Source organism: Lepisosteus oculatus, chromosome 5, assembly GCF_040954835.1.
Source record: "Lepisosteus oculatus isolate fLepOcu1 chromosome 5, fLepOcu1.hap2, whole genome shotgun sequence".
In the NCBI taxonomy this organism is placed as follows: domain Eukaryota; kingdom Metazoa; phylum Chordata; class Actinopteri; order Semionotiformes; family Lepisosteidae; genus Lepisosteus; species Lepisosteus oculatus.
In genome coordinates, this window is record NC_090700.1 from 11,717,393 (window position 1) to 11,736,987 (window position 19,595).

The 19,595-nt window shown below is 35.3% G+C and overlaps 1 protein-coding gene across 4 annotated transcripts in view; it reads right to left on the reverse strand.

Moving 5' to 3' along the window:
• slc36a4 (solute carrier family 36 member 4) overlaps positions 1-19,595 on the reverse strand; it is a 200,829-nt gene that overhangs the window by 159,549 nt on the left and 21,685 nt on the right. For 2 of the 4 annotated variants that reach the window (XM_015341615.2, XM_069190099.1), the window contains exons 2-7: positions 13,007-13,115; positions 10,949-11,078; positions 9,574-9,664; positions 5,469-5,557; positions 2,384-2,479; positions 1,922-2,006 (exon numbers count right to left, since the gene is read on the reverse strand). In XM_015341615.2, the coding sequence (XP_015197101.2) occupies positions 1,922-2,006; positions 2,384-2,479; positions 5,469-5,557; positions 9,574-9,664; positions 10,949-11,078; positions 13,007-13,028 (513 nt within the window). In that variant the 5' untranslated portion in view covers positions 13,029-13,115. Of the gene's footprint in view, positions 1-1,921; positions 2,007-2,383; positions 2,480-5,468; positions 5,558-9,573; positions 9,665-10,948; positions 11,079-13,006; positions 13,116-13,506; positions 13,738-19,595 lie in introns of those variants that run through there. The other 2 variants (XM_006628120.3, XM_069190100.1) reach the window with 2 other exon arrangements.

The window sequence follows — 19,595 nt, forward strand, 5'->3', positions numbered from 1 at the left end:
TAGTTAAATGTCTTTTATTACATTCACACGCAGGAGTCTTTCTGCATTGTACCAGGAACCTGTTTGTCAAAATCTCTACCTAAACTTCAACTGTCAACTGGAACTTTAGTAAAAAAGTTAAACTGGTGATTTCCCAGGGGTTCGCAGATGTATACATTTTTACTTTATATAAATAGCACTCAAATCTAGTTTAAAAACATTGGAAAGAAATAATACAAGGTTTTAATCAAGATTCATGCATCAATCTTATTTAAAACACATACTAACACTTTTAAGTACATGAGCATAATGGAAATCATTATATGGAAATATTCCCTATATTTTGCTAATTTTTGAAGACATATTTCTAGGTTTTACAAAATGGTGCTGGAATGTAAAAGATACTGTGAATTTAATTTCTAGACTCATTCTTCTTGATCTCAGGGCTGCTTTTGACACTGTTGACCATGACATCTTACTTTCTCGTCTTGAAACTGTGTTTGGAGAAAATGGTTCAGGTCTCACCTCACTGATCGCTGTCACTTTGTCTCTCTTAATGGGTATAGGACTGAAATTGGTCTTGCTACAGTAAGTCTAGTGTTCCTCAGGGCTTAATACTGGGCCCCTTGCTTTAGAGCATTTACATGTTTCCACTTGGTCAGCTTTTAAGATCACATGGCCTCAGCTTTCATTTTTATGCTAATGATACTCAAATATACATCCATACCAAACCTGACACTGATGTGGCTGTCTCTATTCTATCTAATTGCATCTCTGACATAAAAACTTGGATGATTCAAAATGTCCTTAATCTTAACTGCGATAAGACTGATGTCATACTTATTGGGAACCCCCTTGAAACTTTGTAAAGCCAATCCTGTAATCCTATCTGTCGATGGTTTTGTACCTGAGCTTCAGTCTAAATTAAAAAACCTTGGAGTGGTATTCGATTCTGGCTTAACATTCACATACACATGTGCAGCATATTGCCAAAACATCTTTTTTTCACCTCAGACATATCACTAGACTACGCCCTATGTTATCACTAACTGTGGCTGAAAAGCTGATCAACACATTTGTGTTATCCTAAATTGTTTCTAAATCTACATTGAACAAACTGCAGTATGTCCAAAATTCAGCAGGCAGAATCCTGACCAGGTCTAGTGCAAGTGATCACATTACTCCTATCCTAGAGTCCTTGCACTGGCTTCCTGTCAAATTCTTAGTGGACTTTAAAATCCTATCCTAAGGACTTTTAAAGTCCTTAGTGGACTTTAAAATCCCGTCTGAACTATTATTGCCTTACTCCCCACCTCACAACCTTCGCTTTTCTAATTCTCCTAACTGTCCCCTAAGCCTGTCTACATTCTATGGGTGACAGGGCCTTCTCCTGTTATGCCCCCAAGCTCTGCAACTCTCTCCCCAGGATATCAGAGAGTCACCTTCTCTAATCTCCTTCAAATCCAGACTCAAAACCTTCTTCTTTAGAAGAGCTTTTGCTTACCTGGTTCCATTCTTTAACCTTCTGCTCCTACTATACTTAATACCACCATCCACGGTCTCCCCTGTTTATTGTAATTGTGTTTTATCTTTTTTATTGTGTTTTAATTCTTTTATTGTTGTTGTCATTCTGTAAAGTGCTTTGAAAAGCCACCTTTAAAGGCACTACATAAAATAAAGTTATTATTATTATATAACTCCACAAATATCATTGATACAGTATAATAAAAGCTTGAAACATCCAGCTCCTGAGCCTAAAAACCAGGAATGACTCAAGAAGCTGCACAAAACAGCCTATTCTTTTTATTTTTTCTTGCTATTTTCACAAAATCGACTGCAGATTCTAACAAAGCACTGTGAAACTTTTTGTAATTTCACAGACGTTAATGTCATGCATTACTGAGCAGAACAATGCCAAAAAATAATGTAGAGGGAACAATACCTGTTTGATATTCTCTGCCAGAAAAACAAAGTACACACTGCAGAACCCCAGTTGTGTCAACACAAGAAAAAAGCTAACTAAGTGCCTAAGGAAAAGAAAGTACAATTACCAACATTTCACAAATCACGGCAATAAAGAAGAATCTTGAAAACAGCTGTTAGCTAAAGCATAAATTGTAAATAGGGAAATTGGACTTCAGGCTTTGTGTAAGAGTTGATCAAAAGAAATAATGGCATTACTAAATTCATTCAGATGTTGTAGAGACAATAATTGGAGGCTTTTAAAACCTAACTATTCTGGAAATTAGGGTCATGTAGAGGTAAGGATGCATGCTTTATAAATAAATGGTTTTATGAGGTAGACTAGTTAAGACGTTCTTTAAAAAATAAGAGGGAACCAAGAAAAAATTGTTTAAAGTAGTCATATTCTTGCAACAAAAATAATTTTAGATTTGTACCTCACCTTCCAAAATTGGAAGCATTTCTAAAACACTTCAGAGAAGAATGTTCCAATGCAAGAGCTACAGTGTCACTGTAGCCTAAATGGTGTCTTTTCAATCTGTAAAAATAGAAATACAGTAAAAATAGGAATACAAATTGTATAGAGTTAAATGTTTACTGAAAGCTAAAGACACATTGTATTGATTTTTTAATGAATAACTTGCAAATTTATCTAATTCTAATGTCTATTCAATATACTCTTAGGTGCAGTCGCCATTTCCACTCTAACAACAAGCTATTGATATTCTGTTTAAATTATAATGGTGACTAATTTGCTCCAAATGGAATTCATTTGATTTTTTCCTTGGCAGTGATGACCCTTTTTTGTTTCGCATTTTTTCCAGCCAATTAATAATCAAGAACAATATAAACACGTATTGACATTTTCAAAATTGTAATCCCAAATTGCTCTCATAACATTAGCCCCCACCCCCACCCCCCCCCGTAGAACAAAAACTCATAAATTAACTTAGCTTGACAGCAATGGCCCTCGTAACAATCCAGAGGATTGGTAATGGGGGACTGAAAAGGTCCTCCATTCAAAAAACATGTCCCATAGGGCCTACACCAGCATTAATGACTGGAGTAGCGATTTGGCTCTTAAAAAGAGCACCTAGTCACAGAGGTTATTTTCATGGGGCAAATGGATATCATATCCAAACCCAACAGCCCTTGACAAATTGTGCAGCCCTATGTGGGGAATCCCCTTTCCAATTGATTTATAACACTGCATTGTGATAACTGGACTATAACATACAATACCTGCCAAACCTTGGAGCAAAATTTTGAGGAGGGAGATCAAATCATACATTTTAGATTAGTGATTGTTTCATGATATCACTTATCTTAAATACTTGTAGTTTATTGTCATTTTATACCACTTTGTGATTCCAGATGATAATGAGAAAAACAATATCATACAAAGTCGCTTTAATTTAATACCAAATATACACAATTACAAATCTCAGTTGCGATTCTGGTTTAAGGATTGTTGTAAATCGGTAGAACTGTTTGAGCAGTATATCCAATAGTGAGGCCTTCAAAAGTGAATATTCAGCACACACATTTTTTGCTTCTGTTTAGGACTCTTGTTCATTCTGGGGCTCTTACCCAGAAGTGGGTTAAACTAGTTAGTGATGGAGGTTAAAAGGTTGGTAGGGGGTAAATGTATGCAATGCACAGCTGGTAGCCTATTTCCAGAAATAGAAGAGTTGATATACATGATATTATAGAGCTCAACCCGCACTGCAAGTAAGCAACATTATTGGTTGAGCTACTCAGCGGCCCCAGTAATAATAAAACCAGAGAGGTCTGCCACAAGCGGTTATTAAGCTGATGAGAGGGTCTTAAATGACATTCTACTTTCTTATTACAAAATAATCCTTTTGAAGAGTTAGTGGATACTGAAATGCTAAGTCTAGACATTTCAAATATGTTAGCGGCTTGCTTCATAAAGCCAGATTAGACTTCTGTAGGAAACCTTGCTTTATCAAGGCAAAGTAATCCTGAATTTTAATTTGGAGACTGAGCAACCATCGGAAAAGTCAAATGGTCATGAACAACAGCTAGTTCCTATTCCTCCTGTATTGCCTGTACTCTTTCTTAAAACAGGATACATGCAATTTTTAAATGTATTGTTTAAAATATTGTATGGTTTGTAAAAATAAAAGAAAATTATAATAAAAGTAAGAAAAATAAAAATAATAATTATGCAATTATCCTTTGAGGTTATTTGTTGCTCTTGCCAGTAAGCACATTAAAAACAAGGTTTTACAAGGTTTTACAAAAGAGACCATTCATGATATTTTTAGGTCATTATTATATATGCAGTGCATGGGTGATATAAGACAAAATTAGACTTAATTAAATTGTGTAAATTAAACAGCTTCCGACAGACAAAAAAATATAATTTAACACAGCTCAAATGGTTTTCTGTATTTGCTTTTGTGTATCCATTTGTATATTTAATTAAGTGCTGTGCCAAAAGCTTTTAAATATTGATTGCATACATTTTACATATAGATTGCAATCTAGAGTCTTTTCATCATTTCAAGTGCACTGCAGCTGGCAAATTACAAACACCCTTGCAGACCGACTGTAAATGTATCATAATTATCACCCTACAATACTGCACAGCACTCCATCCTGTTCCCTTACGTTTAATTGTATTTATTACCTGAGATAAAAGTAAAATAAAGCTTACAACATTTGTAAACATCATTGTATTAAGTTGCTAACTCATTCCACTGGCAAATTGTATCATGTTTTTGTCACTGTTCACCCCTACAAATTATAGCAACATTATAAACTGCATATCCTACCAGAACTTCAAAATTACCATCCAGCTGGATAACACTACATTGAATGGGCAGGCAGCTGAAGTTAACATGAGCACACATTGGCCAACCAAAGTGTAAGAACTTGTGCTTTTCAGCTATAATCATACACTACTTAGTCTTATATTATTGCATGGGAGTTCTAGGGTACCATTTTGCTAACAGTAAATTAAATTATTTGATTTAACAGAAATGTTCAATGGCACATTGTTTTCATCCATAATGTTAAAAGAAACATAAAATGGAGGGATCACAGCCATGCATGCGATACAATGAAACATTCCCCTGTAAATTGATGCTTAAGGAACAGGATACACATCCTAAAGAAGGTACATTATCATCTGAACCAGCCTTACCTCCCTAATCACTCTTATCATCCACTCTGGAATAAAAATCAGCTTATGGTCTGTCTAGTTTGGCTAGGTATTCCCTAGTAACAGACATAAATGGCCTTAGCTTAAAAGAACAAAAAAGACTGTATCTGTCTGTTACTTTATATGGTGGGTATAGCAGGTTTAAATCTGTGGTCTATCTTAATTTGTGGGATGATCTACATAGTGTAGTAGAAAAAGAAGTGAAAAAATAGTTTTATCAAATGCATTTGCCTATGTTCGTGCCTTTGTTTGTCTTGCAGCTACAATGCATGCTTTGCAGGTTTTTCAGTGAGAAACCAAAACCGAAACTAGACTTCCTGCATAAACAGTGACACACCTCTCACAAAGGTAGTGGCTGCATCTGACCAGAATGTGCATACAATGGACTGCTACCACACCCATAAATATTAGGCTTATTGGTCCCACCTACAAAAGACACAAAAATAGAAAAAGTTAAGAGAAAGAGTTATACATGTATCACACACCCTGTCTGCTGAAGCTATATTTGTTGTGACATTATAAAGCAGAGTATACATTTACAGTACAACTTAGGAAATGTTGCCTTTAGAGATGTTAAATAGGACACTTAACATATATTGAATAATTGTGCTGAGCAATGAAACGAAGGGTTTTTGCTCTTTTCCAGGTTTTTTCTAAAGTTGCTTTTCACAGTTATTTCCTTGCTTTTTATTTAACACTCAGCCATTGTAGATGCTTATTTAAATATTTAAAAAATGCAGCTGTCATAATATAGAATTGTATTGTCACAATACGTTTGATAATATTTAGGAATAACAAAATATTACCAGAAATATATAAAGCTATGAAAATAAAAATAAAAAGCAACACCATAAACAACAGAATGTTGAGACTTTACATACTACAGATACAAATAGATGAATATTTTTTTAATTTGCAAAAACATTGAGTTGTGAAAATGTGTATTTGAAATACTTTTTAGGTAAGCAAAACAAAAATACAGATAAATAATGTAACCTTCCTTTTATTACATAGTTGTGTAACAACTGAAAGTAATCACAAGACGTTATGTAACAGACAGGTATCAGTTTCAAGTCATTCATGTGATTTCAGAAAACAAAACACACAGAAGACTTCAAGACTGAAAAAAAAATGTTTTAGTTTAAGGTTTGAAGCTGAGTTTGTGAAGGCAGGTTAGCCTAATCTCAAACAGCTTGTAAACCTTCATTGAACCTTGAATTATTTATACAAATTCTAGATTTCATGCATTACCCAATGAGTTAATAAAAGGGGTTTTCAATTCTAGGTACAATATTTCCTTTCAAGATTTAATCAAAAGTTGAATTCAGATATCAAATTTGAACAACGATGTTAGTTTTCTGAGGAAATACAAATAAACGCATGGCCTAACAGCAGAGTGGGCAAGACAAGATTAACAGTAACAGTGTTTTTAAATGCACTTCGACACTGCCTTGCCCCTGGGAAACCTCCATTTTTGTCATGGTGATTGATATACAGTACCATTTTAGGATCTTTGATCTGTTGCATCTTTTAAAAAATTGCTTTTAACAATATTGCAATGAATAAGTAATCCACTGCATAAATGATACATTTAAATAATATCAGTAATAAAGTTATTACATTAATATAAATCCCTCAAACATTGTTTAAATTCATAGTTGTCTCTCCTTGATCATTTGCTACCTTGCAGTTTTTTATACAACTGTAAATGAGAAGCATAACATAAACAGTATTGCTCCATATAAAACACAATGAGGAGCCTGTCTGTGAAAACTAGTTTACTAATTACATTTCAATACCAAGCTTCTACTACATTCAGGAAACCCCACGCTTTAATTCTCTATGAGATCATTCTGAAATATGCATGTTGATACAATCAATGTTTTGTGCAAGACGAAACGTGGAGGGACCTACAGCAATATGTTCATTTGTTAACGGCACAATTTTACTGAATTTAGAGATGAAGCCTATTTTTTAACTGAATTTAGAGATTAAACCTATAGTTTAACAAATCTTCCTCTAAAGCAAAAAATAAATAAAATTGAGGACATTCCAGAACATTTGTTATTGCAATGGAATATTTTAACCCAGTTAATGAAAAAATTGATCTGACTAAGGATTTTGTCTATATTTTGTCTATAGCCGATTGCTTTATCGGACAACATTCGTCTACAGTAGCAGAAGTGTATCTCTGTTCATACAGATAAGACGAATAGACCACTTGGCAGACTTGACAGAATTAGTTCTTAGCATAAGTTTTGACAAACTATACCGCATGGATGGCAGGATAGCCTGAGGTCAGGAAACGAATTCTTAAAATGACAAAGTCTTGTGGTACAAAACTTATTATTACTTAAAATATTCAGATACAAACTTTAAAAAGCCTTGATTGCTCATGAAATCTTCTACATTTCAAATCAATAATTTCTTCAGAAGACAATTTTCAAAGGGTTTTCAAATATGCATCGCAGGCCACCATTGTGATTGATGAAAGACCCCAATTTTTAGCATAAATGTAATGGCTTATACAGTCTATCGCAGTATACATGCCTAGTATGAGGGTGCTAGGCTGCTTGTTCTCCAAACGCATGAAGAACATAGAAAAGCATAAAAACAAGAGGGGGCCATTCAGACCATCTTACTGCAACTACAGTAGTTTTGTTCTAGCAGCTGTGATTCAAGGATTTCCTCTGGCTGCTTTGTGGAAGAAGTTAACTGGAATTGTTAGGTTAACTGTCAGCGTAGGTGAAAGTGGAACAATAATAGGTTTATTCCATGCTGAAAAAAAGAAGAAAGAAAACACAACGTTTTGGCCATGGGGCCTTCTTCAGGTGTCACCCACATCCCCACGGCCGAAACGTTGTGTTTTCTTTCTTCTTTTTTTCAGCGTGGAATAAACCTATTACTTGTTCCTTTGCAGCCTACGCATCCTGACGCAGCTACCCACCTATCAGTGTAGGTTATTTAAGACTCCAGAAACACAAGTAGATTCAAAAGCGGAAGAAAAGAATCTTTACAATCACTACAGACTTCCAGTAATCTGAAGATTAATTAACATTTACTTTAATGATTCAACATTCCCCAGTAGAGGCAGTTGTTTTGTGCCTAAAGTGAGTTCTCCTAAAGGGAGGTCTCCTAAAGGAAATAAGCAATTCCACTTATTTACAGTACTCCAGACTATTGATACATGTAATTATTCATCCTCATTTTAGCAACCACTGCGCATCTACCTACTCCATGCCAAGGCTATTATATTTGAACAGCATGTCAAATGTTAGGTACAGGACAGGGACTATGGATAAGATGAAATCTCCTGATTACAGCTCTTCACTACCAGTGACACCATAATCAGACTATATTCACATAGCTAGAGTAAGTTACATATTCACTGAGGTCAAAGTCACTGACCCAAAGTGTACACTCATACAGTACATACATAGTGCTTGCCTCTAAGCCTGAGGAAAAAAAATCTCCATTCCCAAGAGTAAAAGCAATAAACAGATACAGGGCACACTAAACCACCTACAGGGATATTTCTAGCTGATTGCTCTCTATGAGATTTTGTTTTGTGATCACTGGAGCTTTAGAAATTTGTCTCACAAAGAATCATTGCTTTCTGTTGCAAGTTCTGATTAAAACGGAAAAGCAACTTTTGTTGTATAAGGCAAGGGAAATACTTGTGCATGCTATGCTCTGGGTTAAATCTACTCTGAAAACTGGGTATTTCAGTTCAAAAAGATTACATTCGTGCTTCAGGGCGGGGAACTGAAATGAATGGAAGACAAGAAGCATTGTCAATGAGCTACTTGATAGACATGTTAGAGGTAAGCCCATTCCACCTTAAAAAAGCAGAAATGAAGAAATGTATTTGCAGCAATTCTGGGGAATACTGAGAGAATAATTACTAATAATTGTGAACTCAGTTGTCATGGGTTTGGCAATAGATTGTTTTCAGAGATTGTTTTCAATTTAGACACTGGTGAATCCAGCGAACTACATCTAACAAAGATACAAGGCAACACTTAAAATGATATCCTTAACCTTTACCAAGAAGAATGAAGAAAAAGAATAAAAACTATAATCACAAACCACTCAACTAATACACTCATGAACCGAAAAACCAATGCCTTGTCCTTTCTCCTGTGCTGCATGGAAATAATTAAACTTATGCATTAAAAATATATGTCTCATTAAAACAACCTTATAACCTTATTTCCTTATTTCCTTATATTTTTTCCACAGAAATTATCAGAGGAGAGAAATCAATAACCTTATTTCAGAAACATTTGGCTTGAGCTACACTGATGTAATGTCACTTTCTTATCTTGAAATCAGGAAAAGTATGTATGGGATAACATGAAAGTATGTAGATATGGTGCTGTATCATTCTCCTAAATGTCAGGCTTGCAACCAGCAATTTAAAGTGATCTTTCCAGACTTACCACAATCCCAGCATTTTTTAATGCAAGCGGAAGGCCTAGCAAGCCAGTTCCAATGTTCCCCTTCAATAGATGAATAAGAGTCTGTGAAAACCTACAAAAAATATTCAAAGCCACATTAGCCCCAAACCACATAAGAGGATGGTTCAATTGGGAATGTGCATAGTTTTATGCCAATTATAAAATAAAACTCAATAATCTGCAAATACTGTCTGAAGCTTACAAATCTTAATTAATAGCCCTAGTTATTTTACTGCACATCATCAATGCATAATTTCACTACGTTCTGTATTTCTTGAATTATCGACAACTCTTGAATTCACAGAGCCAAAACCCGATCTCTACTTTGGTGGGTCTGCAGATATCTGCAAAGGCCAATAGTCCCATCCACAGATAACACTAAACAGTACCCTTCTATAGTTCACAGAGCCAGCTAAGAATTAGGATAAAACATAACCTCAGGATCTAAACAAGAAAATTGCTTTCTCTTCAGAAACACCACATACAGTAGAAGAGCTCTACAGAGTGATACTACATCTCTGTTTTGAATTGTTAAAAACAATGAGCCATGTGGAAGCACAGCAGATTAATCTGTTAACTTTGCAGCCCTTTTTCCTCTGCTTTAAAACTAATTCAATTCTCATGTGAAACGAGCATCACATTAGCCTGCACACATCATTTCCCGTAATTCTCTTACACCAAGTCACACAGTAGCTTCAGACAGCCCTGGTATTAGATGGTCCTTAAAAGCACGTCATACAGGAAGAGCAGAAAATAACTTAAGCGCTTCAGCCTACAGCAAAGGCTTTGGGGAGATTTGTTCCAGCTTCATAAATCTTGAATGTGAAAGACAAAGTAAATCCTAACACTTTACTTTAGGCTCACCACAGATATGAGTATCACTGGGCAGAACCAGCAATTCAAAGGAATTAGTTTTGGAACTGAATACAGGATCTTCTTCATGAAGATTGTAGGGATGCACAGAGCAGAATGTCCAACCATGGATTTTGATTCACTGACAAGATAAGACTCCTGAATCAATCACAACTATTATCTTATCTTAGTACTTCAGTTCCTTTTCCTTTGTCTGCCGGAAACACCACACTAGTACATAAATATGTAATGTTTGTAGATTTAAATTTCATCTATAATTTTAATTATTGTATTCATTGAAAATAGGACACCATAAAGCAGTGGCCACTGATTATAAAGCTATTAAATCAACATGTTTTGTTATGTGTGCCTGATGTTTTGTTGTTCTTGAAATATGCACTGTTTCAACTCCTGAGAAATTATCTAAACTAAGCCACCAAAACCCCCAAGTCCCCTTTTCCCCACAGCACACATGGCACAAATATCAAAGACTAACAGTACTTACGTAATGCCCTGGTGATTATCAAGCTCATAATGCCTCTGTACTGGAACTAATTCAGGATCATGATCCTCATCTGAAATTTCTTCGGAACACTGGCCTGTTTCCTCAATAAGAGGAGCCATTACCTCCATATCTGTTAACACAAAACACCGGCAACATGTAACTCCTGAAGTGGGTCGTGACCTGCTTTCTTCTGAATTCAGAGATAATTAGATCTAAATGTTACCGGTTTTTCAAAGAGTCTGCATAAGACATTTTTAATTAAATAATCTACTCACGGTAAAGAAGAACTACACGATTGCGTAACTTAATTAGGTGTTATTTATCTGTCAAGCAAAATTAGTTTGCAAGTAGTGAATGGGTTTTTCTTATTAAGGGGGCCCATTTCAGCTTATGTGCTTCTTTTAAAATGAAACTATTAAAGTATGTAATTTGTTAGAATAAATTTGGGCAGAATACATATTCACAAAAGTCTAAAACAAGAGGTCAGCTAATAGCCCTTTTTCCAATTGCCCCTTAAGTTCTTATTTAAAATGACAGCATTGCATTATTTCTAGACTCATAACATACATAGTAAACCCCTTAAGCTGAAAGGGCTATCACAATGTTTAGTAGCACGCAGTCACCACAGGAAGTTAGGAATTAGCCTTCTGCCATGTAACAGTTATGAGACACCAAAAAACAACAACAATAATAATAATCCCTTTTCAGAAACGTCTGGTGTTACGACACTCAGACATGATCAAAGTTCATATGAAGCCCATATACTTGCCACTAGATCTCCTCTAGTGACACGTTCAGCTATGCTATTCTAGTATTTAGCTCTGTATGCTGTTGCAACAAGATAACACAAATCATGACACACTTACATACAGATATACGACACATAGAGCATCAGAAATTCTTACCCCTTCCCGATTCATATTTGTAATGATCATAGCACACACTGATCAAACCTGAACTTTCTCTGCAACACCATTCACCATCAAAGCACCATATCAAATAAAGGCTCTTTCCCTCCAGGTATTTAATCACATAGCTCAAAATCAAAGCATGAACATATGGGTTTCTAAATACATTTGTAGCAAGCTACAGTATATCTGCCAAGTGAGCAACATACTGTAGATGAAATGGTCTCTTGTAACCTTTCTTATGATTATGTCTGCCTTGTACAAAAGTATTCCGTTTGAGCATTCAAGTTTTAATTAAAACATTCACTTTAAAAAGATGTGCACAGGTGGTGAATACATTTACAAGGCACTGTATATTATCATAGGTATAAAACTCTACGGAATATTTTGTAATCAGAAGTACAGTATCTGAAACTAACTTAATAAATGCAACAGCTGTGCAGATACGATTACATACACATTTGTTTTTTTTTCCTTTGTGCGGAAACGTAATTCAATGGCGATCTACTGAACTTTAAGATTGTGGAACAGTTAATCCTGAAAGATCTGTATTTTGTAGTACAGTACAAATAGAATACCAAATGGTATATTGGTACTGTATACCTGACGAGATAGACTAGTGTTTACACTTCACAGTAGCTGCAACTGTTTAGTTTACTTTGAGTTATTGTGATCAAATTTCTGAAGAATATGATCCATGCGACTTGAAGATTACTATATGAAAACCTTGGTTTCATCTTAAACTACATTGTCTTAATAAAAGTTGTTATAATAGTAGAAAACTCTAGTGGAGCCTTTGTAAACTGTTGATGTTCATTATTTACATCGACTGTAACTCCTGATCGTATCTAAAATGTGCAGAACATTTGCACAGCTATGCATATTTTAATCTGTCACTCACACATCATGCTAAGGAACAGCTTTTAATAAGATACTTCTTAAGGGGATGTTAAAATGTACATTTTGTGAATATTGCAGTTACGAGTCAACATGCAAAGGATTTTTTTTGCAACTACAGTATAATGTGTCAACAGAGAGATACAAAGATAAATTCGTGCGCACGGTTAAGTTTTATCGGCCCAAGAAACTGGATTCACTTTCCTTTAATACGAATTCCAGCCCCCAAGAAAACGTCATCATTTACGATTACCTATCTGTTCCCTTGCTTCCATCTTCCGCTGGACATCTGTACCGTTTCCAATGTAGTCCTACGTTGTTTTACAACGCCAGTAGGCGTGATGGATGAGGTCCTTACTGAACTGAAGACAAACAGGAAAACATAAAAAAAAACACTCGGCCTGATGCTGTCATGTAGGGAAAATCCGTATAGAAAAATGGTAGAGGGTATCCTGAGTGTAATAAGTAAAGGCAGTGTAAACTGTTCATTATAAGCTCAGGAAAAAATCAGTGCTTCCGTATTTACACCAAAAATTAACGGGCTATAGATATGCGAAGCGCAATCTTTGCATGCTGAATGCATTTAGCATGACCTAGAAAAAAGCAGGGTGTATATATATATATTCAAAATAAACGTCTTTGTAGACAAAAGTATCTGTAAGGTGGAGGACAAGTCTGTTAAAACATCTTACGTCTACGTCTATATCAGGAAAGAACTAATGGGTTTTAATATTTGAAAGTGAAGAGTCCTACCAAAGTGGTGTTCTTCTGATGTGATTCAAATCAATGCATTGGTTTAAACTTCAAAATGCTCCGATTTGTGGCGAATGAATCCTCCGAAAAGCCTACTCTAACTCCGTTATGTACAATTAAAGTTCTCTACGAATAGATGGCTATTATTTAACATAGAAAGTTCCATTTGATTTGTGAAACTGCTCGCCGTTCGTGGATATAATTTGCCAGGTTGTAATTTTGTGGATTAAAAGGCAAGTGCAATGATGTTTTTCTGAGCCGACTTGAAATATTTAAAAGACACGCCTACTCAATTCAACCGGGAGACGTATTTCTTAAAGGAAACACGTGCTCTAAAATGTAAAACTGTTTCTGGCCCATGCGCTTGCATTGATAATATAAAACCAAATTGTCAAAGTAAAGACTTTGAAACACCGTGTTGTAACATTGTATTTTCTATTGTAATAAATATGTACCACTTTTAATATAATGGACATAAACTATTTACGATAAATGTTTCAAAACAACTAAACCATTGAATAAATAAACAACAAATACATTTTTTTACGAAGTCATAGTTCAGATGAGATTCTCCTGTTACTCATAGTGAGCATTTTACAGTACAATTATGTATTAGCCTCTTTAAATTTTGTGGGAGTGTGGGTGTGATTCTAAAACTGCCAAATAAATTGACGGTCATGAAATTAATGACTAATGCCTAATATTATTGTAAATTAATGAAGTTTGGTGAAACTATTTTTCAATCAAATTCAGAGTTTTTTTTTTCTTATGGTTGGACCATGGTTTCGTATTGCTTGTGGTCAAATAAGGTTTTAATGATTTTCCCACCTAAAGTAAAGTAATGCTACAGTACATGTACATGCTAATAAATTATACATTTGTATTGAATCATTTATTAATGATGCAAAATTATTATTACTTTGGATGCAAAATACTTTATATTCACATTTTTCAAATACCTTCAAACTTGGCCAACATGAGCAGCATTCTCTGTTGCTATTTTAATATATCCCTTGGGCATTGAATGCAAAACATGACTGTTTAAGCTCTCCACTATTACTATTTTTACAAGGTGTTGATGTAAAATGTTTCAATTGTACTTAACACAATACCCTTTACTTAAATATGTGTTGTTGTTATTTAAATTACAAAAAATGATTGAAAACAGGCAAGACAAAACATCAAAAACATCACAGCTTGTAAATACATAATGTAAGGGAGACAGCATGCAGTATATTCCATTTTCTGTTTAAAGTTTGTCCATTTCTAGGAAATCACTTACTGTAGGTCTCAAAATGTTAAAACAAATGTTAGATGACATTTGCACAGTGTTTTGCTCTCTTTTGTAGACTTGCCCTGTCACTGAAAGCCATTGTTTCTTACGTTGTTTCTTTACAGTTTTAAAATCAATTTCTTTTACAACACATTATACACCTTGCTTCACATTGTAAACCTGTAAGAACATCATACAAAATCAATGTATCAGAAAAAAAACACAGGTAAAATATACTCCATGTTCTAGGGATGCACAGAACAGTATATGACATATTTGATTATTGAAATAATACCCGAGTTTTAAAGTAAGTGTACTTTACATTTACATTTAGTGTAATGTAAGTATTGTTTACTTTACATTGTTAGATAACAGTTAACAATTCTGCAGGCATTGCTTAAGTTGGTTAACTGAAATTTTTAAAGTTCCGCATATGGATAGAAACTTTTTTGCAGATTAATTCATGGTTTGCAAATTAAAAAAAACACAAGCTAAGCTAAGCTTGGTTATCGTAAATAGATCTGAAAGATTCTGAAGTCAGTACAAATGACACTCTGCAGACTAATGCATGCATATTATTAGGATAGGGATATTGTGAGGAGAAAAGAGTTCAGTTGAATATGATTCTGAACTAGTTCAAGCAGAATTAATTCTTAAAAGATAATTCTACCCACTCAAGTCAAATGTATTTAGACTCAAAAGGTATTAATTCACAATTACGTTCCACTGTACTTCAAAGTAATGTACTGCAGTAAATTTGTATAAATATTAACCACAGTAAATTGCCACAATACTGAACTTTTAATTTTATAATAATACATTAGTTATCTTACCATTTCATTTTCTGTTTCAGCATTTTAAAGCAGTATATTGAGTTATTCTTGCCTTTGCCTTACTAAGCTTTTATTCCACTTTAATATTTTATTCCTGATCCACAAAACAGCCAAAGTACAGACCTTTTCTTGCATGCCTGAGATGTAATTGATTTTAAATGTATTTACATTTTTAAGTAAATTTATTTAAAGGATTCCTGAAAATGTATTAATAAGACACAGGTAGTTCTCACTTGAAAGTCTCTGGTGGATCAGAAAGAGAAGAAAAGAGTACAGTGTAACGAACAGTTATTTCCGGACCCTATGCAGACGACACAGAAGAAGTGGGGAAACACTAGGAAAACGTCATGCAGGGATATGGGGCTGAAAGCAGGGGGGCGTGTCCAAAGTGCGCTGGTGCACGGGGGAGGTGTGGCCGAGGCAAACAATCCAAAAGTAATCCATTGAGGGTATCCAAAAACATAAGAGAAATTCCATAGCCAGGTGATCCGGAATTAAAAACACGAACCGGGTCGGAACCGGCGGACTAGGAACGGGAACAGAGGTTAAAACCTTAACGGGACCAGGCGCTTCCAGGTCCCGGACTCGCATGGTGCGGAAACCAGATGCAGAGCCTGGATGAGCGTCAGTGCCTGGCTTTTAAGGTGGGCTGGGAAAAGGGGTCAGGTGCACAGAATGAAGTCTAAAGTGAAAGGGCTGGAGCACCCTTAAGGAGGAGGGACTATAATCGTGACATACAGCTTATTTTATTGAAGGAATACTCCCAACAAAATAAGAATTATGAACTCAATTCAAAAACAAAAAATATATATTTAAATAGGTGAAAAATGATGGAATAGGTATAGCAAAATCAGAATTTATTTTTTAACACTAGAGGACCTTGCATTGCTGGACAGTAAATAGTTTGAGTCTGAAACAGGGGTCTCCACTGCTTATCCTTATGAACCCCAATCAAGCTTATATATAAGCTTAAATTCTGTAGGTTATATAGTATATAGGTTACAAATAATTCACCAGTGTCTATGGACTTGAAACAATTTTGTGATTAGATTAATATATCATTTGTTAAATTATGTTAAACTTGTGGCCAGCAGTCATATCACCCTGCAACTCACAACTGGCAGCCCACTAAGCAGGTGTGAGCTTGGTCAGTACCTGGATTAGAGACCTCCTGGAAAAACTATGGTTGCTGCTGGAAGAGGTGTTAGTGAGGCCAGCAGGGGGCACTCACCTGTCTATACTGTCAAAAGGCGCTGTCCTTCAGATGAGATGTAAAACCGAGGTCCTGACTCTGTAAATTAATCCTGACTTTGATTCATTAAAAATCCCAGGGTGTTTCTTGAAAAAGAGTAGGGGGTGTAACCCCAGTGTCCTTGCCAAATTTCCCATTGGCCCTTACCAATCATGGGCTTCTGATATTTCCCATCTATGAATTTGCTTCATTACTCCTGCCTACTAACAGCTGATGTGTGGTGAGCGTTCTGGCACACTATGGCTGCCATTGCATCATCCAGGTGGATGCTGCACATTGGTAGTGGTGGAGGGGAGTCCCCATTACCTGTAAAACGCTTTGAATGGAGTATCCAGAAAAGCACTATATAAGTGTTAGCAATTATTTTTATTTAAATACCATTTGGGACCAAACTCTAAAACTCAAGGACCACCTGAGTTCCTTTAGTTGAACACGAGTACATGTTTGAGTTGAGTACATGTTTAATTCACTAATATTACACAGGGCTTCCCCAAGTCTAGAAGCAGGTGATTATACTAGTAAACAGATTAGGGGTCTCTTGGATAAGAATTGGAAACCCCTTTCTTATGTGTTGAATCTTTTTCATGAGGTTGTTCTGCTCTCCACTTAAATACAGAGTGTAAGATGTTTGGGCCCCTTTACATCAACAAATACTTTCTAATAACAGACACCTTTATTGTCTAGGCCTTGCAAAAGTTCAGAAATCACACTTTTGAATTTATAGATGAAGTATATTTCAAGACATACTTCAAATATCACCTGAAGAGACACTTGATCACTCACTTATAAGGGCCATTCAAAACTGCAATATGAGAAGTTCCTGTGGCAAAAGAGGATTTATAACCAAAAGAAGAAAACAGAATATAATGAACATGGAAGCAAATACTTGAAATATTATATGTGAAACACCGTTGTGTTGTATTTTAATCTGCATTTGAATTACTAATCTGGCCATTCATTATTTTGGATAAATGAATCATGCCAGTTTTCATTACTGGGAAATGCAACTGCACTGATGTTTTTTACAATGTGCTCTTTGCACAGTAAGTAATCTTTGCTACTTAATGCACCATTCTCATCACAACAAATGCACTGAGGAAAACTAATTATTTACTCTGTGACACATCAGAATTCCACAAATGTCTGTACATTTTTCCTTTCTCAAGAGGTAAACAAAAAATGGAATAAGAATTGATTAAAAAGTAATCATAATTGCAGGTGGAATCAGCAAATTATAATGATCTAACCAGCCTCTCCCCTGAGATCAAACTGTCAGCACATACCAGTGCGTTCTTCTTGGGTACCATTCTGTGCAAGGAAAATGTCATTTTTGTATCCCACACACACACAAATAATAATAGAAAAAATGGAATGTTCACTGGCTCAATTGGATTGATTTAGCTGAGAAAAAAATTATTTAGGAACAATATATTTTCAATTAATGGTCCCAACAAGGAATACTACTGAATTTAAATGCATTCCTTGCTTTGCATATAAAGTAACTGTATTTAAAATACTGTTTGTAAAACTGAGTAAAACAGTTTGTAAATAGTAATTCTTAACTAACAGATTTTATAAATGTGATTCATTTTCTTTGTATTATGCTGGAATAGTCATTTCCATTTTATTTCTTTTGCATTCGCATGTGCTTCTTGGCAGCCTATTCTCATAGGAAAACTGACCATTGTTTGGAGGAGACCTGTGGCAGAATACAGTGACAGGTGGTTGAATACCGCCTAGGGACAAATGCTCAGATGTATTTTTGCAAAGCAATCAACAATATTGTCAAATATGAAATGACTTATTATGTATAATGATAAACAATAAACCAATATTTTTGCATCGATAGCACATTGGCCACAATGTGTTTTAGAATACTGAACTGACTGAGTATTATTGTTCATTGGAGCGGGTGGCATGGTAGCACAGTGATTAGCAAATTCAGACCTGGGGTGCTACCTACCTGGAGTCTGGATGTTCTCCTTGAGTTGATGTGGGTTTCCACCAGGTACTCCAGTTTCCTCCCAGAACTCAAAAACATTTTGATTCTGGAAAATTAGCACTGTGTAACTGTTTGTGTTTGTCTGCCTTGGTGATGTGACCAGAGTGTACCCCACCTGATAAAGCAGTTAGAAAATGGATGGATGTTCCTTTGGCTAACATTTTATTGAGATCAAATCCTTTGATGTCATAAAACACCCGTTTGTTTCTCTGTCGGGTATGGAGTTGATTCTATCACCGAAATGAATTGATACTGTATATGGAGTTTTAAAACTCCTGAGCACTTCTTTCCACATCCTCTCTCTCCCACCACCCCTTGCAGTGGTTCCCTGGCTCATTACCTGCAAAGGGGGTGATGTTAGCATCTTCCATACAATCTGGTTACCATTTTCTTTAGCCAAGTGAGTTACAGTAAATAAACATTCAATACATTATCCAATGTCATTGCATTGCATTCATTAGGACTTTGTACAAACTACTAAAATAGTCATTTAAAACAAACATGATTTTAATTATTGCAAGACCAGCAAAATATAAGACAATGTCTGACTCAAGGTTGCTATGTGCATTATTGAAGGTGTTCAACCAAAATTAGTTAATTAAGAGTCTGTTTAAATAGCCATTCAAAAAAGCCATTTTAATTAATGTAACAACAACAAAAGATATCACCTGTTCCACTCCAATAGGAAAGACTAGTTGTTTAGTCTAGTTGCTATCAGCATAATTGAAA